General features: G+C 42.5%; 1 protein-coding gene across 10 annotated transcripts in view; it reads left to right on the top strand.

The window, feature by feature from the left end:
• DAPK1 (death associated protein kinase 1) overlaps positions 1 to 25,912 on the top strand; it is a 170,073-nt gene that overhangs the window by 18,457 nt on the left and 125,704 nt on the right. The window contains exon 1 of one of the 10 annotated variants that reach the window (XM_036260770.1): positions 4,788 to 4,816. The exons of the other annotated variants lie outside the window; for them this stretch is intronic. Coding sequence (XP_036116663.1) covers positions 4,803 to 4,816 — 14 coding nt within the window. The 5' untranslated portion in view covers positions 4,788 to 4,802. Of the gene's footprint in view, positions 1 to 4,787; positions 4,817 to 25,912 lie in introns of those variants that run through there. 10 annotated transcript variants of the gene reach the window in all.

Genomic DNA, 25,912 nt, shown 5'->3' with positions numbered 1-25,912 from the left:
TCTCTTCCCTCCCTCCACATCCCCTCTTCTGAGGATTGTCAGTCTGTACCCTACTTCTACATCTCTGGGTCTACCCTGTTCCTCAGATTGTTATGTTCATTATATTCCACAAATAAATGAGATCATGTGATATTTGTCTTTCTCTGCTTGGCTTGTTTCACTTAGGATAATACTCTCCAGGTCCCTCCATGTTGTCTCAAAGGATAAAAGATCTTTCTTTCTTACAGCTGCATAGTACTCCATTGTGTATATGTACCACAGCTTTTTTATCCATTTGTCTACTGATGGTCACTTGGGCTGTTTCCAGATCTTAGCGATTGTAAATAGTACTGCTATGAACATGGGGGTACATATATTCTTTCTGATTGGTGTTTCAGGCTTCTTAGGGTATATTCCTAGAAGTGGGATCACTGGGTCAAATGGAAGTTCAATTTTTAATTTTTTGAGGTAACACCATGTTGTTTTCCATAGTGGCTGCACCAGTCTGCATTCCCACCAGCAGTGTACTAGAGTCCTCTTTTCTCCACACCCTGTCCAACACTTGTTTGATGATTTGTTGATGGTGGCCATTCTGACAAGTGTGAGGTGATACCTCACTGTTGTTTTAATTTGCATCTCTCTGATGATTAGTGACGTTGAGCATTTCTTTATATGGCTCTTGGCCATTTGTATGTCCTGTTTGGAAAGGTGTCTATTTAGTTCCTCTGCCCACTTTTTAATTGGGTTCTTTGTCTTCCTTTTGTTGAGCTGTATGAGCACTCTGTATTTTAGAAATTAATCCCTTATTTGATGTATCATTGGCATTTATGCTCTCCCATAGAGTGGGTTGCCTTTCCATTTTGATGACTTTATCTTTTGCTGTGCAGAAGGTTTTGAGTTTGATGTAGTCCCATGTGTTCATTTTTTCCTTTGTTTCTGTTGCCTTAGGTGATGTATCAGTGAAAATTCTGCTGCGTATGATGTCTAAAATTCTGTTACCTACATTTTCTTCTAGGATTTTTATGGATTCATGAGTCACATTTAAGCCTTTTATCCATTTTGAGTTTATTCTTGTGTATGGTGTAAGTTGATGATTCAGTTTTATTTTTTTTGCATGTAGTTGTCCAATTTTCCCAACGTCATTTATTAAAGAAGCTGTCTTTACTCCATTGTATGCTCTTGCCACCTTCGTCAAATATTAATAGAGCATAATGTCTTTGGTCAATTTCTAGGTTCTCTGTTCTGTTCCACTGATCTATATGCCTGTTCTTGTGCCAATACCAGGCTGTTTTGATTACAGTAGCTTTGTAGTATAACCTGATATCCGGTATTGTGATCCCACCTACTTTGCCCTTCTTTTTCAAGATTGCTGTGGCTATTCGGGCTCTTTTTTGGTTCCATATGAACTTTTGAATTATTTGTTTTAGTTCTGTGAAATATGTCATTGGTATTTTGATGGGGATTGCATTGAATCCATAGATTGCTTTGGGTAGTATGGACATTTTAATGATGTTAATTCTTTCAATCTATGAACAAGGTATGTGCTTCTACCCATTTGTCTTTGTTTCTGGTGTTTCCCTCCCCCCATGGATATGTTTCTTTAATGTTGTGATAAAATATACAGAATGTAAACTTACCATTTGAACCATTTTTAAGTGTACAGTTCAAGTGGCATTAAATACATTCACATTGGTTGTACAACCATCTCACTATCCACCTCCAGAACTTTTTCTTCATCTCAAATGGATATTTTTTGAAAGTGTCAAATTATCAAAATATTTTCATCTTTTGCAGGTTTTGTGTCACGGCTAGTAAGTTTTTTCCCACTTTGAATTTATTAGGAAATATTTTCTCTGGTTTCTCCTAGTACTTTTATGTTTAAATAGATGATCCATCTGGAATTCATTTGGGCAGAAAGTGTGAGGTATGGCTCCAACTGCATTGCTTCCAGACAGCAAGCCTTGAGTGCCCCTCGGTCATCAAACATGGTCTGGGCACTAGCTGGACCCCACTGGGGAAGCTGCTGGCGCTCATGGTAGCTACAGGGAAATGGCAAAGAAGCCATTGTGATCAGTCCCTGTTGGCACTTCAGAAATAAAGCCTGACCTAAAGTAATGGCATCCATTCTAGAAAAATACGAGCTCCCAGGTGTTTACGTTGGCTACCTCCAGTACAATCACAGACATGCTGGTCAGTACTTTGTGTGGGCTCGGTGACTGTCGTCATCAGTATCCCTGCTGACGGAGTTGGATAGGATGGTCTAGCGCACAGAACTTCCTGACTCGTAGGCTAGGTCATCCTGCGGGATGAGCGGTTTGTGCCTGACCAACGGCTCCGAAGGGGCCAGGAAGTGGGGAGGTTCAAGACTGAAATCCAGCTGATGCTCTGAGGCCTCTGCCTGGAGGAGAGGGTACCTGTTTCTAATTCACCCAAAGGCATCAAGTAGGCCAAAGGTGCCCTGACACTAGAAGTCAGTTTCCCAAATCTCCAGGCCCACTAGCAGGTACCCTCCCGGATCTGTCCTCCCAGGGTTCTTTAGAGGAGAATCAGGGAGCAAGCTGGACAGGGCCTGGAGCAGTGGAGCCCCCAGGCTGGTTATCTCAGGCTGCAAGCAGCCGAGACATCATTTCTGTGTGTTCCATGAGGTGTCAAGCACAGGCTTGACACCTTGAACTTGCATCTTGAAAGCCTGAAGGTAAAGCTGAGGTGAGTTCCCTGTCAGAGACACCTCCTTACAGAATTCCAGGGAACACCAGTCACAGTCCATTCACATCCAAAAAGCACGAACGGTGTGCCCTGCAGTCTCCCAAGGATTCTGCTTTATTTCATGGAAGCCTCTGGGTGACTCTATGGAAGCAAATGGGGTGCAAGAAGGTGTTTTTCTATATGTGGGGTGAGTTCCAGGACTTTCTGCATTTCTGCATTTTCACTGTGCTTGGCTCATAGGAATTGAATTAATGAATGGTGCAATGTTAAATTCCAAAAATAACCCAAAGTAGTTCTTTTGTTAGAGCAGCCATGTCTGTGGGGACTTCTGGTCCACCTCCTCCCTGTGTTCATCTCCTCCCTCTGAGCTCTCCAGGGCCTGGCACTGTGGCTTCTCTGCTGGTTGCCCAGCTCCTCACTATGCCTGGCATGAACTGCATGCTTGATGTTCGAGAGCTTAATTATCTATCCCTCTTGCTCTCACTGTGCAGTAAGAAGTCAGTTGTTCTTAAAGACACAACCAGTCAGTTGAACCACAGATGCACAGAGATATGTAAGTTTGTTTTTAAATATTAAAATGAAATTTACCTAGAATCAATAAATATTTAAATTCTTTGTTGGATTTTGCTCTTTTTCCTGATTGCTACTAGTTTTTCTCAGGTACAATCTATGTACAGTAACTTTATATTTTTTATTGTACAGTTCTATGATTTTAACAAATGTATATTGTCATGTAACCACCATTGCAATCAAGATGTACAGCACTTCCATAATTCCCCCAAATTCCCTTGTGCTCCTTGTAGTCAACACTCCATGGCCCCTAGCATCTGGCAACCACTGGTCAGTTTTCTGTTCTTGTAGTCTCTCCTTTTTGAGAATGGCATAGAAATGGAATCATAACATAGGTACCTTTTAAGTCTGGCTAGCATAATGCATTCGAGGTTCATCCATGTTGTTGCTATATCAATTCATCCCTTATTATTGCTGAGTAGTATTCTATAATATGAATATGCCACAGTTTATCTATTTACCAACTGAAGGACATTCTGGGTTTTCCAGTATATTATTAGTATTTTGACTATTTCTATCGACTAGTGGGTGGGAAGCTTTCTAGAAAATCATTATGGTACTAACCCAGTGTGTTTGGTACCTTTTTTGAGGGGAAAGCTTTTTAGGCAGCATCCCTCAAGACACTCTGTATAATTGTGCACCAAATGGTCCTTTAAGATGTTGACAGTAGTGGTGGTATCACTGTTCCCAAATCTGGTTGACATCTCACCTCTCAGCCACCCTTAATTATTCTCTGCTGCTCTCTCTTGTGAGTGATATGCCCTCTTTGATGTTGAGGCCAATTAGAAATGTTATAGAAGTGTTTCTCTGAAAACTCAGAATCCCAACTAAACCATCTCCATATGCTGTTTCCTACTTCAAAGACAGGATAGTCCAACACAATTTCTTCCCATTAGAATGGGGAGGACTCTTAGCAGTGGGGGCCACGGAGAAGGGGACAGAAAGAACCAGCTGAACACACCAGTCTCAGGCAGACTGTCAAAGTGGACACCTGGAGATCAGAACAACTAAGTGTCGTTAGTTGTTTGTAATTATCCAGCTGATGGGAACAGAAGGACATAAACGTTCTGTGAGAGCAAGCCCGGTATACAACTTCACACTACAGTGAGGAGAGTTGGCATCTGTATACCTCACCAGTGGGTTGTGTCATTTCGGGCAGACCTCTGCCTAGTTTGGTGTTGGTCTCCCAGTGATTGAAAAAAATGCAAGAGTGGCATTAAGGAAACTCAGCTTTTGACTTTGACTTGTGTGCTCTCGAGCGTTGTGTGTCCTTGGGCAGATCACTTGCCTTCCAGTTCCTCTCCACTAAGATGTAGGGCTTGGAGGGGATGGCTGCTTGGGTCTCTGACCCTGATCTCACCTTCTCAGAACCCTAGCACACAATTGCTCTTTGTATCTGCTGGGTCTACAAGTCCAGAAATGACAATTTGGTACCTCGGCCACCTCTGCTGCCATTGTTGCTCACCAAGTATCGAGGGTGACTATGCTCCGTTGTGGGACAAGCCTGGGCTGGTCAAGCCCACCTGCCAGCAGAATGCAGACAGAGCATGCTCCCACTGAGGTAAGCTTCCAGGAAAATTAAGGATGCTTTCTGAATCCAAGTCTCTAAGGAAAGTGATCTGGCAAAAGATCCCCAAAGCCTTTAAAAGTCCCTTATATAGACATGCCTGTGATACTGTCTTCCATTAACCAGTATATCAGAACAAACCTAATGTTGTCTTGGGACCATTTCCAAACACTGAGCTTCTTTTTGAGCTATTACTTGCTGAATTATTGGGACTTCCCTTAGGTGGTTATTTCATATCCTCCTTTCCTTGCAAGTGACATTTGAAACACTTCTCCTTTGAAGCACGCATGTTAAGCCAGGAGAAAATCCTAGGTCATGAAGGGCTCTTTTGGCTAAGGGTTTATCTGCAAGTGATCATTTGCTAGACTGGAATGCGGAAATCACTACCCGTCCTTGGCTGCTTCCTTCTAGTGACTTTGAAAGGGAAAGTTACATTTTAGAAATATGCCCATTGCACATACGCTTCCCACATTATTCCATACACCTGTAGCCCTAAGCAGTGTGAATTCCGTACACCTATATAGCAAGTCACATTTGTACAGAACATGCTGGTCACACTGACATTAATGTACAGTGTAAATCTAATATCTGTACTTTGAACACAAATCTCCATTAATCAGACTTGCGAGAACTTCAGCATGCCTTATGTGTGTCGATGCTCTGTCCATCTGGAAGTGTACTGGTAGAAGCCATTGTCTGTTTTCTCTTCCCCCAGAGAGCCGCATATTAACCCTCACCTCCTTCAGTGTTTGCGCAAATGTCACATTCTCAATGGAGCCAAACTTTACTGCCCTATAAATATTACCTCTCTGCCCTGGCCGGTTTTTCAAAGCAGTTAGAGCATCGGTCCATGGACCGAGGGGTCGCAGGTTCAATTCCCCATCAAGGGCATGTACCTGGGTTGCAGGTTTGATCCCCAGCCCTGGTTGGGATCCTGTGGGAGGCAACCAATCGATGCGCCTCTTTCACATCAATTTTTCTCTCTCTCTCTCTTCCTCCCTTCCACTTTATCTAAAAATATTGATGAAAAAATATCCTTGGGTGAAGATTAACAACCAAAGCAAAAGAATGACATCACCTCTCACCCCACAGACTGTACTCCATTTTCCGCCCTGCTTTCCCCCCAGCACTTAGCATTTTCTAAAGTATTGCTAACATGACCTTCCTATCTCATCTTTTTAAAAATGGAGGGTGTTAGCCTGGCCGGTGTGGCTCAGTGGTTGAACATCGACCCATGCACCAAGAGGTCGCTGGTTTGATTCCCGGTTAGGGCACGTGCCCAGGTTGTGGGCCCGATCCCCAGTGGGGGGCATGAAGAAGTCAGTTAATCAACGTTATCTCTCATTGATGTTTCTATCTCTCTCTCCCTCTCCCTTCCTCTCTCTCTAAAATCAATAAAAATAAAATGAAAATAAAATGAAGGGTATTATTTATAGTGACTCTTTGGGCAGAGATCTTTGTTTTATCACAGGCATCTAGAACAGTATCTGATGCTTCCCTGATTTCTCAGGCCCCCTGATTTTTGACCTGCAAAATAAGATCATGAGAACTGCCCTAGAGATCTGTGCACATTAATGAAAGAATGTACATACTTCTTATTGTAGTGTTGTTATTGTTTCATAGCTTTCCACAGCCCTTCCCTACACAGTCTAGAAATAAAAAGCACAGCCTAATCTTGTCCCCCTCTTTCCCTAGCAAGAACCTATATGGTTTCTCTTGTGTTCTGTTACTATTCCATTCACCACAACTTACATCATAGCAGCGTAGTGTCTTCCAGAACATGAGAAGTAAGCTGACCCTTTAGAGTTTAAACTGTCACTTTCATGCGGTTGTCAGAAGTCCAGAAGCAGCTCAGAGCTCTTGTAACTTTTAACATTAACCTCAGAGACGCTGCATTCCCAAAACAGGCTGTCATAAGCTCATGCATTTAGTCCTTTAAATTTACAAGTTGATTTCAAGTTTGTTTTGGATCCACAATTTCTATCAAGCACCACTAACAGCATTCAGTCTCCTTGAGGGTCAAATAATGTGTCTGCTTTTCTGGACCCATTTTGAAATTGGAAGAGAAAGTTAATATGCAGCTGCATGCACCATTTAGTTTTAATAATGGATGAGAAGTTCTCTCAGCCACTGTACTTTCAAAATCCCAGAATAATTTTCCTCTGTTTGAGGAATATTAATTTGGCTTTTTATAAAGATAAATGTGTTATTTAATTTTTAAACACCACCTCTGTATGGAATTCTGACATTTGGCAACCGTCTGAATGAGATCTGCCTCTTTGTGGGCTGGGTACGTGTGGTGCCACGTGAACAGGATGCTCAGAGGGGAGCCCTCTGTAGCAGGTGGGAACAAATATCCAAGGAAATCCCCAGGGGCCCTTTTGAAGGTCAGCCTCTCCGGAACAAAGGTAGTCATTGGGGCCAGACCAATGACCTCTCCATATTCATGCAGGTCTCCCCTTCAAAGGAGGTTTTTAAGTAATTTTCTTCCCCATGGGGATGGAGCAGCTGTGAGCCAGGGATTAGCATCAGGCCTTTTAAAAATAGAGACTGATGAATTTCAGAAATGCTTACCCTTTCGAGAAAGTCAAGTAGAGGCATGGAAATATTTTAAAGTATCTTTCTATCTAACCCTGTCTCTAAAAGGGGAAGGAGAGGGAGGGAGGAAAGTCAGAGAGAGAGAGAGTGAAAGCTAAGAAAGCAGAGAGGGAGGGAGGAGAGAGGAAGGGAGAGAAGAAAGCCCTCCAGCTGCCTTTAATGTAAGGGGATGGAGGGAAGAGAGAGAAGAGTCAGAGACCTTTGTCAAAAACATTATTTAAGGAAAAAAATGGTCTGATCTTTCCATGTTGCATGCAGGGGGTGCTCTTCATTTCCACTCAGCACGGATCATAGCTTGTCCACCAGCACCCCTCTTCTGCATGGTCGCCTCTGAGTAGAGGGCTGTGCCCCTTTACCTGCTGCCCGGGGCTGGCCAGAGTTCATTACTGGTGCCATCAGCCTCCGGCCTGGTTATTCAAAGGAAAAACATTATTTAAGGAAAAAAATGGTCTGATCTTTCCATGTTGCATGCAGGGGGTGCTCTTCATTTCCACTCAGCACGGATCATAGCTTGTCCACCAGCACCCCTCTTCTGCATGGTCGCCTCTGAGTAGAGGGCTGTGCCCCTTTACCTGCTGCCCGGGGCTGGCTAGAGTTCATTACTGGTGCCATCAGCCTCCGGCCTGGTTATTCAAAGGAAAAGCAGTATTTGAAAGCTAGCCTGATGTTTTTCTCTGGGTTTTTCTGGGTTTTCTTCACTGAGCATGTATTCCTTTGTAATTGGGAAAAACAATAAATAGCAAAAGGAAGGGTCATGAGGTTAGACTATCTGGAGGCTTTGTAAGTGGTGAAAGGGAAGTCGGGGGTGAGAGCCCATTCACTGGGCAGCAGAGACTGGTGTGTTTCAGACTAGTGCAAGCTTCTGCCAGAACGGTGACCCAGGACGAGTAAGAGAGGCAGAAAAAGGTAGCCACTTTGATTGAATACTAAGTAAAAACAACCTCCTCCCCAGCAGAGGAGTGGAATCCCTCAGGATTCCATACAAAGATTATATACAGTTGACCTTGAATAATGGGGAGGGGGGTGCTTACCCCCACACAGGTGAAAATTTCATATAGCTTTTGACTGCCCTAAAACTCAACTACTTAAAGTTGGCCGGGAGCCTTACCGATAACCCAAACAGTTGATGAACACTTATTTTGTGCATTATGTGTATTGTATTCTTTATTCTTACAAAAAAGCTAGGGGAAAGAAAATGTTATTAAGAAAATCATAAGGTTTGTGAGTTTTCTCAAATTGTCACAAACCTCCAAAAACTTTCCCAATATATTTATCCAAACAAATCCCCATAGGAGTGGCCCTGCGCAGTTCAAACCCACGTCGTTGTCAGCCGGATTGGACCTAGTTTAGGAGGCTGGCCGCCTGGGAGTTAAGTAGTGTCTGGCGGTTCGCGGTGGCAGGCGGGAGGGTTCACAGGACGCTGGAGAAGATGGATTCCGGGAGAGGGTGTCCGAGAGATGGGTGTCAGGTCAGAGGAGTCCCCAGGGACTTTCTGGCCGTTGTTCCTCAGTGTGCTGTAGGTGGTGCTGAGCGTGGCCAGGCTGGCTCTCGGCTGTCCTTGGCGAGGTACCATCATCCTAACAACACATGCCTCAGTGGCTCAGCGCTGAGGTAGGCCCGCTCTCTTTCTGGGCACATTGGGATTAAGGACACCCTTTGATCTCCTGTTGGTAAGCACGTGAGCCATTAGTAACTGGTACCAGATGTGGCCAGGGTCCCGTGGTTTACATCAGGGGTCACAATATACGGCTTTACGGCCATGGCTGGCCTACTGCCTTTTTTGGATGGCCCACATGCTAGGAATGGTTTTCACTTTTTTTTTTTTTTTAATGATTGGGGGAAAATATCAAAAGACAAATAATATTTTGTGACGTGTGAAAATCATATGAGATTCAAGTGTCAGTATTTATAAGTCAGGTTGTATTGGCCACTGCCACACCCATTTGCCGACGTCTGGTCTGTGGGTGCTTTCGTGCCACAGCAGCAGAGCTGGGCAGTGGTGACAGAGCTGTGACCCTCCAAACTGAAACCTCCTGTCCGGCGTTTGACAGAAAAGGTGCCCATCCCTGGTTCTCTTCCTTGGGCGACGCACGCCGTTCCGTTGTCCTGTGTTGTTTACACTCCAAGATCTGCAGTGTATTAAGTACTTCCATTTCTATTATGACCCAACAATTTTAATTTTGATCATTTTGTTAACACTTTTCATATTCCCTATACAAATCTGAAAATGCTAGACAATGGAAAAAATGTTTCAACTGTTGAATACACAGAGCCTGGTGTCCATGACAGAGCCCTCTGGAGCTTTCAGAGGAGAAAACCCTCATCCCTCCTGCACCCCCCCTTCCTTCCGGCATGTTGTTAGAGACATTGTCAAACATACAGAGAGCTGTGCAGTGAACACCAGTGTGCCCACCACCCAGATTCTACAGTTGCTCACACTTTGCTTTATTTACTTTCATGCATCTATCACCTGTCCATCCATCATTCTACCTCATTCCTGATGCATTTTAAAGTAAGTTGTAGTTGTTACTACATTCCACTATGGGTTACTGTTATTTCTACTGTTGATTAGCCACAGCCTGAAGGAATATTTTTATTCCATAAGTGGAATAAAAGGGAGTGTTAAAAGCAGAGGGGAGCAAAGAGAAAGCTATGATGTCATTGAAGCCTGGGTCTGTGTGTGTGTGTGTATATATATATATATATGTTTGTATTTGTGTGTATATTGGTGGGTAGAGGATAATTTTCCTCTATACCTCTTAGTTCTTCTGGCTTGTCTAATAAAAAAAATGGACACAAGACAGATTAAGAGGAGGGGGAAAAACAAATTTTAATTTTTTTATGTACAGAGGTCTCATATATACAGGAGCAAAGGAAATGCCCCAAACAGACAGCTTTTATACTTTGAAGACAAAGAAACAATAAATTTGTGAGGAATTGACAAAGAAGTTTAGGCTTGGGTCCTTCATTAATGAGGAATCTAAGTAGAGTCTGGGCTTGGAGTAGTAAATTAGCAAAGAAATCGCAAAGTTTGTTTTTACCACATTTCCAGCCCTGAATTCCCCATCTGTGGTGATCAGGGCGTCTCTCTATCTCTGGTGCAAAGAGCATAGGGGGATAGGGAAAAGTTGATAAAGACTTGCAGCCAAAAGGTGAATAAGGTACGAGGAGCTAATGTAAAACATGGTGACTACAGTGGATAACAGTGAACAGGTAGACATGTGACACAGAGACCTTCCAGCTTTTCCGTGTTCTCTGTGTTTCTAGCCCCTGGCAGTCCCTTCCGTGCCCTCCACCGCTGCCCTGGCCCTGTTCTGAGGTCACCAGGGCTTGTGAACTGCACTTGCATTAGCCCCCCTTTCTGGGTTTACTTGACTCTGGATTATTGTTCCTTCAGCAACTTCAAGCAAAAAATAAGCACAGAGATGCTTGTGAACATGTTGTACCACCAATATTCTTAGATTTAGTTTAGTTTTCAGTTCTAGTGTTTTACACGACACTGATCTGTTTTTGATGTTGAATTACATAAAAATTATAAGCCAAAGTTTTGAGTGTGGTTAAAAACGGTAAATTTTGAAACTTGTTTTCATATGGAGTCAGCTTTTTATATTGTAAATTGTAGACACTCAGAATAATTTAGAGTTCAGTTAATCCTGACTTGGAGTTCGCATGTGTGAAGGTCTCCTTTGATGTCAAGTACAGTGTTCTTTTAATGTAACACTGTTTATAAATACAATTTTTTTACCTCCAATAAAGGCTGTGGTCTCTGTCCTACTTCATTTAAATACATGGCCCTTCGGAGTTTCATTTCCCTTCATATCACAAGAACATGATTCTAAACATCTTAGAGTTTTTCCAGATCCATTAACTTTCTTCACTAATTATTTACAAAATTATCAGATAAAATATATATTATTTTTAATAAAATAAATGATGGTATAGTAAATATAATTTTAAGGATGTGAAAGAATTTTAATTAACCTGATCATTTTAAAAATTATCTTTACTGTTGAAAGTATTACAGATGTTTCCCCCTTTTTTTCTCCCGTTGACCCCCTCGACCCCGCTCCTGCCCCGGGCCTTCACCACCACCCTCTTGTCTGTGTCCATGAGCGTTGCATATATGCATATAAATCCTTTGGTTAATCTCTTCCCACCCCTGCCACCTCCTTTCCTCTGAGATTGGTTAGTCTGTTGGTCCATGTTTCCATGCCTCTGGTTCTTTTTATTCATGAGTTTATTTTGTTCATTAGACTCCACCTGAGGTGAGATCATGTGACATTTGCCTTTCTCTGACTGGCTTATTTCACATAGCATAATACTGTCCAGGTCCCTCCATGCTGTCTCAGAGGGTAAGAGAGCCTTCTTTTTACAGCTGCATAGTACTCCATTGTGTATATGTACCACAACTTTTTTATCCCCTCATCTGCTGATGGGCATTGGGGCTATTTCCAGATCTTCGCTATTCTAACTAATGCTGCTATGAACATAGGGGTGCATATATTCTTTCTGGTTGGTGTTTAAATAAACAAACAACAAATGCTGGCAAGGGTGTGGGGAAAAGGGGACTCCAGTACACTGCTCGTGGAGGAATGCAGACTGCTGCAGCCACTGTGGAAAACAGTGTGGAGTTTCCTCAGATAATTAAAAATGGACCTGCCATTTGACCCCGTGATCCCACTATTAAGAATATATCCTAAGAATCAAAAAAAAATTGATAATTTTATGGTTTTTTTAATAATGGAATGACAGTGTTTGTTTCATCATCTGGGCACTAATGGTTGTTTTAAATTAAAGTTTACTTTGAGAAACCTGATATTGGAAAGGTGAGGTTGTGCTGTGGTTTGGCGGCCCTATCCAGATAGGCCATCAGCGTCTGCTACTCTGCAGCAGTCTTAGCTTGCTCTGCTGGGCAGGCTGGGCCGGGGAGATGCTTCTGGGTTTATGTGGTACAGTGTTTGTATGTGTGGTATATGTGATGTATATGGGGTGTGTGTGTGTGTGTAGCATGTGACATATATAGGGAATGCTCATGTATATGTAATGGGTGTGTGTTTAGAATGTGATATATTGGGTATATGTGGTGTGTGTGTATAGAGAGAGTATATATGTATCTTATGTATATGGTGGGTGCGTGGGTGCATGTGTACGTGTGGTGTGTGTATGTATGCAGAGTGGGATCTGTGTGTCTATGTATGTAGAGTGTGTCTGTGTGGAATATGTGGTGTGTGTGTATGTTTGCAGAAGGAGCAGTGGAACATGCCATCGAGGACGCCTTTCTCATGCTGTGCTCTTCATGGAGAAGGCTTTCCGGGAGCAACAGATGGTATGAAAAATGCCTCTGTAAAATTAGAAGAAAATCTTTGTGAAGGCCAGATTGGTTCTGAGGCCAAAGAAGGAGCATCCTCATCAAATCAACTTCCTAAAACCATATCTGTCAAATGGGGGAACCCAAGGCCACCCAGGGGGTTGAGAGGAGCTGAAATGTGCTTTAGCCACAAAAGAAAAGGCAGCCAGATTTTAGCCAGAGTCCTATAAGAATGCCATTTGCTTTACTGGTTCGGAATGCTTTGTGATTCCTTAGATGCTTGAAGAGTTCAGTCTAACCTTTACTACTTTAAGGTCACAGGGATTCTAATTAAAGCTAAAGCTACAATCTCAGTGTCATTGTTTAAATGAATTCACCAAGACTGTTGTCGTGGAATCTTTTTTAGAGGCAGTGTAAGATGTTAATTACCCACAGAGGTATAGTATGCTAATAATTAAGCCAAATAATAATACTAAAGAATGATTTAGGGATCTGCCTTCTTGGAGTACATATTTTTTAAAGAAAAGTTTTTTTCCTAACTATTAAAAATAATACATGGTCATTGAATAGGAAGGCAAGAAGGAAGGGAGGAAGGGGGAAAAGAAAGAAAGAATCCTGCCACCCAGAAGAATTATTATAAATATCTAGTCATTTCCCAATCATATTTGTAGATGTCTGAGTGTGTGTAGGTGTGTGTATGTTGATTTAGATTGCATATCTGCAATTCATGTTGTATGTATAAAAGCTAAGATGTTTCCATTTACCTTAAGATTCTATTATTTTCTCCTCTTAAAAGGCCTTTAACTGAAGAATACTGAAATCTTCAGTATATCACAGTTCATATGTCTGGGAGACCTGTTGTCAGATCAAAATTTTGAACAGAATTTTTTTTAAATACTGAAATAAGTGTGACCCAGTAGTTAAGGAAGAATGACTTTCTGCCCAGCTGCTTTCTTGCTGGTTAATTTTACAGAAATTGTCCACATAACTAAAAAATTGAGAGCCCAGTCAGTGTGGCTCAGTGGTTGAGCATCGACCCATGCACCAAGAAGTCGCCAATTCAATTCCTGGTTAGGGCACATGCCCAGGTTGTGGGCCACATCCCCCTGGGGAACATGCAGGAGGCAACCAGTCAATGTTCTCTCTCATCAATGTTTCTATCTCTCTCTGCCTCTCCCTCTCCCTTCCTCTCTCTTTAAAATCAATAAAGAAAAAAAAAATTTTTTTAAAGTAGGTTCAGGGGAAAAAAAACTTGAGAGAGTAAAAAAAACCAAAATCTCCATCTGGTTAATTAAAAATGTTACAGTTACCAGTATTTAAAAAAATTAAATTACAAAACAATATTTTACAAACTGTTTCTTGGCTTTGTTTTTGTTTTTTAATTAATTTTAACTCAATTTTTAAAATTAGGTGATTTTGAGTCTTTAGCTGTGACGAATCTTTGTACTTGTTATCTAGTAAATGCATTCGGACTCTAAGAAGTAGGCTAAACACCCCAATTGGATTGCATATGTATATATGAAAACTCTTTGTATGTTAATTTAAATTAAATCTTATAAAAGTGATGAGACTTATTAAGGCAGTTATTGATGTTGAAGATGTATAGATTTTATATAGATTTAATATGTATAAACATATAGTTTAAGATGTATAGATTATATGTGCTGGTGAAAGCTAAGTATAATCTTTTCCTGATTTCTATTAAATCAGTTTAATAAGACAAATAATTATAGTTGATAATAGGAGTATCAATGTGACCTCAGTACGTGATTCTATTGTTATACACATGATACTGTCATCAAAAGTTGGATTGCTGCCACCAATCCAATGCACACAGAGTCCCCAATCTGGGGTGAGGTAAAAGAAGAAATTTTATTCAGGTAAATAGTTTGCAAAATGGAGGGACACAGCCTCTAGTGGAAACCAAAAGCGCACTTCATGAAGACAAAAGGGACGCCACTTTTTATAAAGAAGGTCCCTTGCCCTAGTCCTTGATTGGTCTATTTTTATGCAAATGAGGAATTCAAATTTACACAATCTAATTCGTCCAAATAGCATTGTCCTGATTAGTTAGAATTGCATGTTCTTACTTGTTGTTATGGAGATGCTCTGGTTGGTCAGTAAAGATGCATATGAGGATATAGCTGTGCCGTTCTGATTGGATAGGGCAGGTCTTCGCCCATTGGTCAAAATATGATACCAGGAACTCCTTTATAAGGGTCTGCTCAGACAGTTGGAGCGTAGTGAAAGGAGGCTGGCAGCTTACTTTGTGGCTTTTCCCTGAAATGCAGTGTGTGTGAGAGGCCTCTGATAGTGACCACTGCTGGACTCTGGTTACAGTTTGGGGCCCAAGTGACTGGAAAGAGTCCCTCCGGGCAGCTATATTTCTTATCAGGGTCAACAGTACCTAAATGTAGTTGCTCGCTTTCTCTTTCTCATACTGTGAGCTCTCAGGAGAACCTGTGTCTTAATCATTATTTAATCCCTAGGGCTGCCGTGTACTTGAGATATAAAACATTGTTGAGTCAGTGAAAGGCCCTCTCACGCAACTGTTTTCCCTTTAGCCAGATTCATTTGGATTATGACATATATACCACAGAAATCTGTTTCGATTTTCCACACCAACCTAAATCTTGTACAGAAATGAAAGTAATTTGAAAGATTTTCCAGTTGCCATTATCATACTTTACCACATTTTAATTAAAATGCTCCAAATTTTCAAAAAGTAGTGATATTTATTATGTGTAAATTATCAAAACTATTTTTAGAAAAGACAAAATGAAGGCATTCAAATAGAACACTCTTTGGCTAAACATTGAATATTGGTAACTGCTTTTATTCCTTGACCAACCACTTTTGGTAAATGCTTATATATTTCTGTGTACTTCATTCCCAGCTCAAGTATAAGGGGCTCTTCCCCCAACACTTAGAGAATAATGGAGAAAGATTACATAAGGCAGTAGAGGGACTGCATCCCACTAGAAACATATGACTTCGAAAAGTTCCTCAAAACACTCTGGTTAACCACTGAAGAAATGCAGTAGAGGAAATGTGAGATTTATTTTCAAATTGAAGATAGAAGTGAAAAGAGATAGAATCTCTCAAGGATGTATTTACACAAACTACTATTATGTGTTACATGTCAACAAGTGTTGTGATCTATGTGGTCATTACTATTACTAACATAATTAACTCACTTTTTGATTATATATCTATTGTCTGTGTAGTCCACATATATTTATGCTTTTCCTGTTTATCACAATTAGATTTTGTTGTTTGGGGCTTTTGCTTGTCTCAGGTCCAAGAAGTCTTGACTCATCTTTAAAATGGTGTATTGCTCTGGCTGGTTTGGCTCAGCGGTTAGAGCATCGGCCTGCGGACCAGAGAGACCGGGGTTCGGTTCCCGCTAAGGGCACGTACCTCGGTTGCAGTTTGTTTCCAGCCCCGGTTGGGGTCGTGTGGGTGGCAGCCACTCGATGTGTCTCTCTCACATTGATGTTTCTCTCTTTCTCTTCCTCCCTTTCTCCCTCCCACTCTATCTGAAGATAAATGCAAAAAAAAAGTCTTCGGGTGAGGATATAAACAAATAAATAAATGGTATATTGCTAACAACACAAAGTGAATGAATTTTTAGCCCTGGCCGGTTTGGCTCAGCAGTTAGAGTGTCAGCCCATAGACCAATGAGTCGTGGGTACGATACCGGTCAAGGGCACATACCTTGGTTGCAGTTCATCCCCAGCCCTGGTTGGGTCCTGCAGGAGGCAACCAGTCAATGTGTCTCTCTCACATCGATGTTTCTCTCCGTCTCTCTCTCTCCCTCCCACTCTATCTGAAGATAAGTAGAAAAATATCCTCAGATAAGGATAAAAATAAATAAATAAATAAATAAAATAAAAAAAACAAATATAAATTTTTGAAAAAAATGGAAGTCAATATATTGTTTTAGATCCCAAACTAAAGGACAACAGCAGTAATTATAAGCTGTCAGCTCTGATAAGAGTCAGGGACTTAAAGAAAAATAAATAAAAAGTTTCACACTAATCTGAACCTATAGAATTTTATAACAATTTAGCTCACTTTCACCCCAGATTAGCAATAAAAAATTAACGCTGTGCTGAGGTATAAAAATTACTTATTAACAACAATAGGTAACATTCCTGAACACTTAAGGTAAGTCAGACAGTGTTCATGTAGCAGTGCTTTCAGTGGATTAACCCACGAATCATCACAACAATCCTAGCAAGTCAATGCTGTTATGCCCATTTTACGATATGAAAACTGAGTTCGGATGAGGCAAAGGGATTTTGTCCATGATTACACAGAGTGGGAGATAAAGCCAGGCCATGAGCCCAGGTGTGTCAAACATCCTAGTCCTTGACCTGTGCTCCACACACCTTTGCCAACTAATCCAGTATAAAACTACAGGCAGGCAGCACATAGTCGCCTTACCAGAGCCACTCTGTGCTTGATTTTTCTATGCATGCTAATTCTCCATTTGTAAGAGCAATGAGTACCAAGTACCTACTGTACTGGTTGACTTATATTCAGTGACTTAGTGAAGCCTCATCAAATCCTAAGGGGTAAGAAGGATCATTCCCATTTTAAGGGTGAACAAACTTTGGCTCGGTGGCTAAATCACCTAACAACAGATGGCCAGTAAGAAGTGAAACCCAAGTCTATCCGAGGCCCAGAGGGTTGCCCTTGCCATTGCCCAAGGCGGTCTGGCTTCAGAGTTAACTCCCAACCACTCCGCCAGGCCTCCCAGTGACTTGCTGTGGGCTCACACGTTTCCTGTTCCCTCACCCGGAGTCCATCGAAATACATGAAGTGTCATCATGATCATAAATAGATGTTCAAGAAATGTGGCTCATTGTTAGCCTCTCTCTTTATAATTAAATATCTTAATGTGACCATACGGGTGACAAATTAGAAAATACATTTTTATTGGTTCTACAGTGAAATATGTAGACTTTTTGTAGTAATTATATTATTTTAATTAAGTATTTAAAATATGGTATGTATTGTATAGAAGAGAGAATGTTAACATAAAAGGTTTCAAAAGTACTGTTTAAGCATTCACATATATGTGCAAAATATGTCATCTTGGACTGGGATAGTTCTGCTTGTTGAAAACAGATGATCTGATAAGGCACATACCTTGTCCCTAAAATGGAGAGAGAAGAAGCCTTTACCAAAATATATATATATATATATATACACATATATATTTAAATATTTTTTCTTTACTGATGAGAGAGAGAGAGAGAGAGATGGGTAGAAACAATGATGAGAGAGAACATCAATTGGCTGCCTCCTGTATCCCCCGCACTGGGGATTCGGCCCACAACCTGGTGTATGTGCCCTGACCCAGAATCGAACTTGTGAGCTCTTGGTGCATGGGCCAACACTCAACCGGTGAGCTACACCGGCTGGGCCAAAAAAAATGCTTAAATGGCTGTATTGTTGAGTCTTTCTCAGTGCTCATTGCTTATAAATCAGTTTTTATATAGACAATTTTCATTACTCCTCAATTGAGTATAACTATTAATCATTTTGAACTCAATTTCTTTAAAACACACGGTTATGGCCCTAGCCAGTTAGGCTCAGTGGTTGAGCATCGGCCTGCGGACCAGAGAGTCCCGGGTTCGGTTCCCACTAGGGGCATGTACCACAAAAAAATACACACGGTTATGCCTGGCTGGTGTGGCTCAGTGTTTGAGCGCCGACCCATGCACCAAGAGGTCACTGGTTCGATTTCCCAGTCAGGGCACATGCCCAAGGTTGTGAGCCCGATCCCCAGTGGGGGGCATGTAAGAGGCGGCCAATCGATGTTCTCGCTCATCGATGTTTCTATCTCTCTCTCCCTTCCTTTCTCTCTAAAATTAATAAAGAAAAACTATTTTAAAAATTAAAATAAAAAAACACACGGTTATTAATAAAAGTTTCCTGGCATAGATAAGTGGATTCTGACATAGTTAATCAAAACAACACAATTAGCCAAAATGCTTCTAAGAATTATCTTCATTTCATGGAGTTTTCTGCAAATCCATCATTTGTCCTTATCTGGGGTTTTTCTGCAAAGCTTTGCATTGTTTGGTAGTACAGACTGTGAGTGTGATAAAATGATACAAACTTGGGAAGGTGTAAAAGCCTCACTTTTTAAATATCCAGATTAAATACAGTATTATGTGTTTGGATTTTGTTTAGCATAGACTTTATTTTTAAGAATTTAGGATTTGGAAGACTTCATTCAGCCTTAATTAGCAATTGGTCATATTTTAAAACAAATTTGTGTTAAGATAATAAAGGTGGAAGTTGTAAATATATAATCCCTTGGAAGGCAGGTGTTTATCCATGAAATTATTTCAGATAAAGTTTCAGAAGACTCATATACATAAGTCGGTATAGAAATATATTAGCTTAACTTATAAAAAATATACAAATATTATAATTCATTATCCAAACTTTGGAAAAACAGGGAGAAAAACCGGTTGAGTGTTGGCCCACCCCACCCACCCCCAGTGGAATGGGCAATGCAGCTGGGCGTTCTCCAAGGCAAAAGGGTTTGATGCACCTTCGCAGCCCAGTCCTGAGCCCCCTCAGTGCCAAGACCACCACGTCACTGCACTGTGGGCTGGGCGCTTGCTTTTCAAATCTGCCTTCCTGTCTTGTAGGTTGTCAGCTACCCCTGTACTTTTCCTGCAAGGACAGAATTCCTCAAGAGCAGGGGTTGTCAGACCAGCTGCTGAAGTGCTTAACACCTTTTGTGCAGAAAAACTGGAGGCCTCCAGGAGACTGATCTTTCGCTTCTCCCAGACTAGTCTTTCTGGAGAGATGTTAGGAAGTGCCTAGCTTTAGAAATGGTTCCCGGATCATTAATTATTATTAATGAAACCATTATTAGTAGTCATCTCAACTTCAGCAGTTACTTGGACTGAAGAGGTCCTAATGGCTGTTTTAATTAAAATGTACACGATACTGGAGGCTTAGCAAACCACAAGCAAGAGTCTAAGTCATTTGTAAGTTTCTTTCCATTTTAGGTGAATGTGGAATGGTCTGAAAAAAATATACTAGACAGTCATCAGTCAGAATGTTTTGCTTCAAATCCTAGCTTTGCCGCCGCCAGTGACCTTGGGCAAGAGGTTTCATCTGTAAAATAGGGGGTTTACCTAATCATCTGATAGCTAAGTTTGAACCATTCCACAAAGAAGTGTGAAAGAAAAGGTGGATTTTTTTGCAGATCCTCAGTACTTCCCACAACACAGTTGAATAGCACGGTACAGCTGATTGGCTGAGAAGTCCATTTTCAGTTAAATAAACTAGAGTCTTCCTGTGGTGAGGCTGGGTGTAGGGGAGTAGAAGTATTTCACAATACAGATGTTATTATTATTCGGCTATGGTGAGGCCTACAGTTCAGCAGACCACTGCTGTTAGAAAGATTGTTGTTTGCACTTTCCAAGAGGAGGACACCACTCGGTGGGGGGCCACAGAGGGAAGCGCCTGGGTGGGTCAGGAAGCAGGGGGAAGGGCGGGGGTATCTGACCGAGCACCTTTATTGCCAGTTTGCAGGAAGGACTGGGTGGGGCAGGGTAGGCTTGTTGAGGATTGGGTGGTTTGAAGTTAGGGCGCTCTGATACCTGGCCCTGGGTGATTAAGACTGGAAAGCCATGACCTGTGCATAAGAAAGGGACACTAGCAGGTGAGTTGTTCAGTGTCTCTAGGATCTGGCTAGTCCTGGGAGGGGCAGTCCCTCCGGGGTCAGCAAGGCAGGTTTCAGAGCATCAGAATGCAGAGACGAGAAAGGCATGACGAGTACAGACAAGACATCCTTCTCTCCCTTCCCAACCAGGTCCCTGTGCGCCTCCCTTCTTTCCTCTGCCCCAGTCTCTCTCCCTCCTCATCTCATTACTTTCCTCACCCTTTCTTGTAGTGGAGGATGCAGACTGGGTCAGAAAATTGTTGCATTAACTAGAGTCATCTGCATTTTATTTCACCTTTTTTAAGGAAAAACTTCACAGGAGGCATTTATAAACCTGATGATGATGATGATGATGATGATGCCAAGAACCACACTACCATCTTAGCCAACCTTTTACAGACGAACTACTGACTGCCCTGGGAGAAGGGCCATTAATTTCCTTCTCTAGACAAGCACAGTCCAGTAGAGCTTTTTGTGACGATGGAAACAGTCTGTGTCTACACTGTGCAGCATTGTAGCCACTAGCCACATGGGCTATTGAGCATTTAAAAAGTAGACTAGAGAGACAGAGGAACTGGATTTTTAATTTTAGCTCATCTAAAGGTAAATTTGAATAGTCACCTATGGCTAGTGGCTGCCCTGCTGGACAGCACAGGTCTAGGGACCATGTGCCTGTCGAGTGCCAGGCAGTATTCCAAGCACTCTACTTGGGTCTCCATCAGATAAGTGCTTGTTGTACACACTGTAAAGACTTTCATGGAGCAAGAAGGGAGTAAGGCACTTGCCCAAGATCACACGGTTCGTACATCAGCCAGGATTCACGCCCGAGCAGCTTGGCCACAGCGGCTGAGTTTACCATCCCCTCTGCCGAGCCTCCCTCAGCTTCCACAGGCAATTTTTTTTTGTTTGTTTGTTTTTTAAAAAGATGTTATTCTTATTAGCCATTAGTTTTAGTTTTTGTTTTTTCAATTGGCCATCTCCTGCATTCCCCTCACTGGGGATCAGGCCCACAACCTGGGCACGTGCCCTGACTGGGAATTGAACCAGCGACCTCTTGGTGCATGGGTTGATGCTCACTGAGCCACACCAGCTAGGCCAGAGTTATTTTCTAAGCACGAACCTTTTCTCCCATGGGAGCAGAAGTCAGAAGGCCTGGGTTAGAACCCTGGTTCTGCCCCTTTAGTAGCTGTGTGATGGGTAAGCACTAAACCTCTCTGGACCTCAGTATCATCATCTGTAATATGGGAATAATTCTTTCTGTGGAATTGGAGGTGGGGGGGAGGAGTCCTGACAGTTTGCTTTCATTTTTTTCTCTCACCATTATGTGGACTCCATTTTTCCTATTCCTGTGTCTATTCTGCAAAATATAACTAAGCTTGATAACACTATGAATAAAAGACATTTGGTTATTGAAAAGTTGAATTGATTTACATTCTTATTTCTTTAATATCAAATGCTGGAATTCTTCTTTGATTCTACAACAACTGAATTGACGTGTTTAGAGTTGCCTGGCTTACTCAGACGAAAGCATGACATTCTTCTTGTGAAAGTTTTTTTCTTTCGAGAAGCCATTCTGAGCCAGCACGCTGGGTATGGGCAGTCATCTTGGGGAGCACAGTGCGGAATTCCTCCCGGGTGCACACTGTCCCCGTGTGTGTCTCGGCTTCTGGTTCTGCCTGGTGCTGCTGTCAGCGCGGACCCGTGCAAGGCTGTAAGAACGCGCCTTTGGGGAACTCACCAGCAAGTGTCAGTTTAATCTTAGGTGGTTGGTTGGTTTGGGTTGTCCTCAGGGTATTTAAGAATAGACTTCTCACCCTGGCCTGCTTGGCTCAGCGGTGAGAGCATCAGCCTTCCGACCAAAGAGTCGCGGGTTCAATTCCGGTTAAGGGCACGTACCTCGGTTGTGGTTCGTCCCCAGCCCTGGTCAGGGTTGTGCGGGAGGCAACCAGTTGATACGTCCCTCTCATGTCAATGTTTCTCTCTCTCTCCCTCTCTCTTCTTCTCTCTCCTTCCCACTCTATCTGAAGATAAATGGAAAAATATCCTTGGGTGAGAATTAAAAAAAAAAAATAGACTTCTCTAAAATGAAGAAAAAGTTCTTGATCCTACCTACTCTATTCTGTTTTTATTTATTTATTTATTTATTTTTTTATCCTCACCTGAGGACATTTTTCCATTTTTTGTTCAGGTAGAGTGGGAGGGAGAGAGAAGAAGAGAGAGAGAGAGAGAAACATCAATATGAAAGGGACACATCAAGTGGCTGCCACCCGCACAACCAACCAGGGCCGGGGACAAACTGCAACCGAGGTACACGCCCTTAGCGGGAACCGAACCCGGGTCTCTCAGGACCGCAGGCCGACGCTCTAACCGCTGAGCCAAACTGGCCAGGGCTCTATTCTGTTTTTAAATAGGCATTTCACACATCTTAAATTAGCTTTACAAATAGGTTAGAGTGGGGAAACATTTCTTATCATAAACAGAATATATTTCAACATAATATTTCTTTTTTTCTCAGAGTTAAATTTCCTTTTAAAATACCCTTCATTAAGCTGGCTTTTAGATCCTTAGTAACACTGTCATGCTGCACTGACAGGGGAGTCCTGGGAGGGATCAGACTGTGGGCATAGAACAGTTTTCCACATTTTATTTTGAGAATTTTCAGTGATATAGAAAAATTGGGGGGGGGGGGGCACCAACAACACAAACGTATTGTGTGTACCCATGTGTACATGCCCTAGATTCTACAATTAACATTTTACTATTATTTGCTTTATCACATATCTCTTCATGCGTATGGCTTTCTATCAAACACTTTTTTAATGCATTTCAGAGTCAACGGTGGATACCAGTATCTCATCCCTTAAACACTCAGGATGCATATTATCCCCTAGAGTTCCTGGTTCTCTTTATGCGTGGTAAATTTTACGTAGAATGAAAAACACAAATCCTAAGTACACCTTTTGATGAGCTTTGACAATTGCATACCCCTGGGTAATCCCAACCCCTGTCAAGATAATTATAGAATGTGAACATCACTCAGGAAGTTCCCTCATGACCCTTCTTAGTCACACCTGTCCCCACCCCTCCAAAGGGTGTTCTGTTTTTTTTTCACTATTGTTTGTTTAACCTGTTCTAGAACTCAGTGTAGATGAAATTATATAGTCTGTACTTTTGGTGTAAGACCTCTGTCGCCAACTGTATCAGTTTGTTAGAGCTGCTGTAATAAAGTAACACAGATTAAGAGACTTAAACTGCAGAAATTTGTTATCTCACAGTTCTGCTACCTTCTACTAGTTCCTTGATTTGTGGCACCATAACTCCAGCCTTCATAATTATGTTCTCCCTGTGCACATGTCTCTGAGTCCAAATCTCCCCTTTAATTTTTTTTTTATCCTCGCCCGAGGACATTTTTGCATTTATCTTCAGATAGAGTGGGAGGGAGAGGTGGGGGAGAGAGAGAGAGAAACATCGATGCGAGAGAGACATATCAAGTGGTTGCCACCCACACAACCCCAACCAGGGCCGGGGACAAACTGCAACTGAGGTACATGCTTTTAGCAGGAACCAAACCTGGGACTCTCTGGTCTGCAGGCCCACGCTCTAACCACTGAACTAAACCGGCCAGGGCCAAATCTCTCCTCTTTAAAAGGACACCAGTCATATTGGATTAGGAGTCTGCCCTCCTCCAGTATGACCTCATCTTAACTAATTACATCCGCGCCAATCCTATTTGCCAATGAGGTCACATGCTGAAGTATATTGCTGGTTAGAACTTCAACATAGGAATTGGGTGGTGATGGGGTGGTGGGGACAGAATTCAACCCAGTACACCAATAAATGATCTTAAGATCTGTCGGGTTTGTTGCATGTGTAGTTTTCCTGCTGCTCCGTGGTTTCCGTTGTGGAAGTAAAGTATAGTTTGCTTAGCCGTTATCCTGTCGGTGGGCCCACGTTTAGGCTATTGTGAACAAAGCCGCTAGGAACATTCTTGAATGAGTCTTTCTGTGGACATGTGCCTTTGTTTCACACATACCTGGGTGTGGGATTGCTGGCTGAACTCCTTCCAGCTCTAACCTACTGAGAGGCAGTGGTCAGTTTCTGGCCTTCTGTTTCCACACGTGTGGAATGGAGATTAGACTAAATAGACAATCTCTAAGAACCAAAAGATGGAGAATTCCTAGCCTCCCAGATGCTGTCAGCTGGTCACCTCCACAGTAACTCTTGCGTGTTTGCTGCGAGGACTCCGGGAAAGCGGAAGAAGGGAATTTCGTCTTTGCTGAAAAATGGCTCCTATAGAATGATTGACATTTGGCCACAAATATTTTTGTTTGTTTGTTTTTTAATTCTCACCCAAGGACTTTTCTCCCCCATTTTTGTTCAGATAGAGTGGGAGGGAGAGAGGAAGGGGGAGAGAGAGAGAGAGAGAGAGAGAAACATCGACGTGAAGGACACATCGAGTGGCTGCTTCCCTCAAGACCCCAACCTGGGCCAGGGACAAATTGCAACCAAGGTACGTGCCCTTGACCGGAATCGAACCCCGCGACTCATAGGTCCATGGGCCGACACTCTAACTGCTGAGTCAAACCAGTCAGGGCGGCCACAGATATTTCTTTACAGCATAGAAGATATTCCATAAAACAACGAAAAAGTCAATATCTACTTGATTACTTGAGAGGGAAGTTCAACAAACTTGATAGACCTATGGGTGATATGTAGTATTTAGTGAGGGTTAATTTTGCCAGGCAGAAAAGCACCAGGTAGGTGTGCCAAAATGACCTCCTTTGTCCTTTCCATAAAAGAACTTAAATGCACGCACGTCTCTCTTGGATTGAAGCAGTGTTTACTGTGTGACTAAGCAGAGGTTCTTTCCCAGGGGTGTGGGGCGGCCGGCGGATGACAGCTTGTGCTAGAGACCAGGATGGCAGGGCCATTGAGCCTTGAACCAAATTCTGTCTTGCATCTGACTGCGCTCTGTCTCCAATCTGAAACAGAAATACGGGGGTGGGTGGGGGTAGGGGGGGTGTTTGGGCCAAGGAAAGAAGGGAGAGGCAAAGTGGGCACAGTTTGGTGGTGGCGAGGGACCCCTTGGCTGGGGTATGAAATACGCATAAAACCTGAGGAGACTGAAGATATCCAGTGGAGCCTTAGAGATGAGCAGAGAATCATGGAGGGCTCTCAGGAACCCCGCAGTGTGGGGGGGAGGGCCAGATGAGAAGGCTGGCCTGCCAGGGGCTTCGGGTTCCCAGACAAGCAGAGGACACTCGGAAGCCCTGTCATCTCAGGAACCTGGGACCAAGAACAAGGGTGAGATGTCCCAGCATTCAGAAGTAGCAATATTCAGGAAGGCAAAGAAAAAAAATACGGGATGGGGACTTATCCTGGGGTTGATGTTGAAGCATGTTCTTTAGGCCAGACAACCCCAGCTGACAGGTACACTCATCTCTCATGGGCAGCAGTCTGGAGTGTCGCTGGGACAGTAATTACG

Source organism: Molossus molossus, unplaced genomic scaffold (genome assembly GCF_014108415.1).
Source record: "Molossus molossus isolate mMolMol1 unplaced genomic scaffold, mMolMol1.p scaffold_m16_p_14, whole genome shotgun sequence".
Lineage (NCBI taxonomy): Eukaryota > Metazoa > Chordata > Mammalia > Chiroptera > Molossidae > Molossus > Molossus molossus.
The sequence above is the reverse complement of the archived record's forward strand: the minus strand, read 5'-3'. Positions and strand labels throughout refer to the sequence as shown.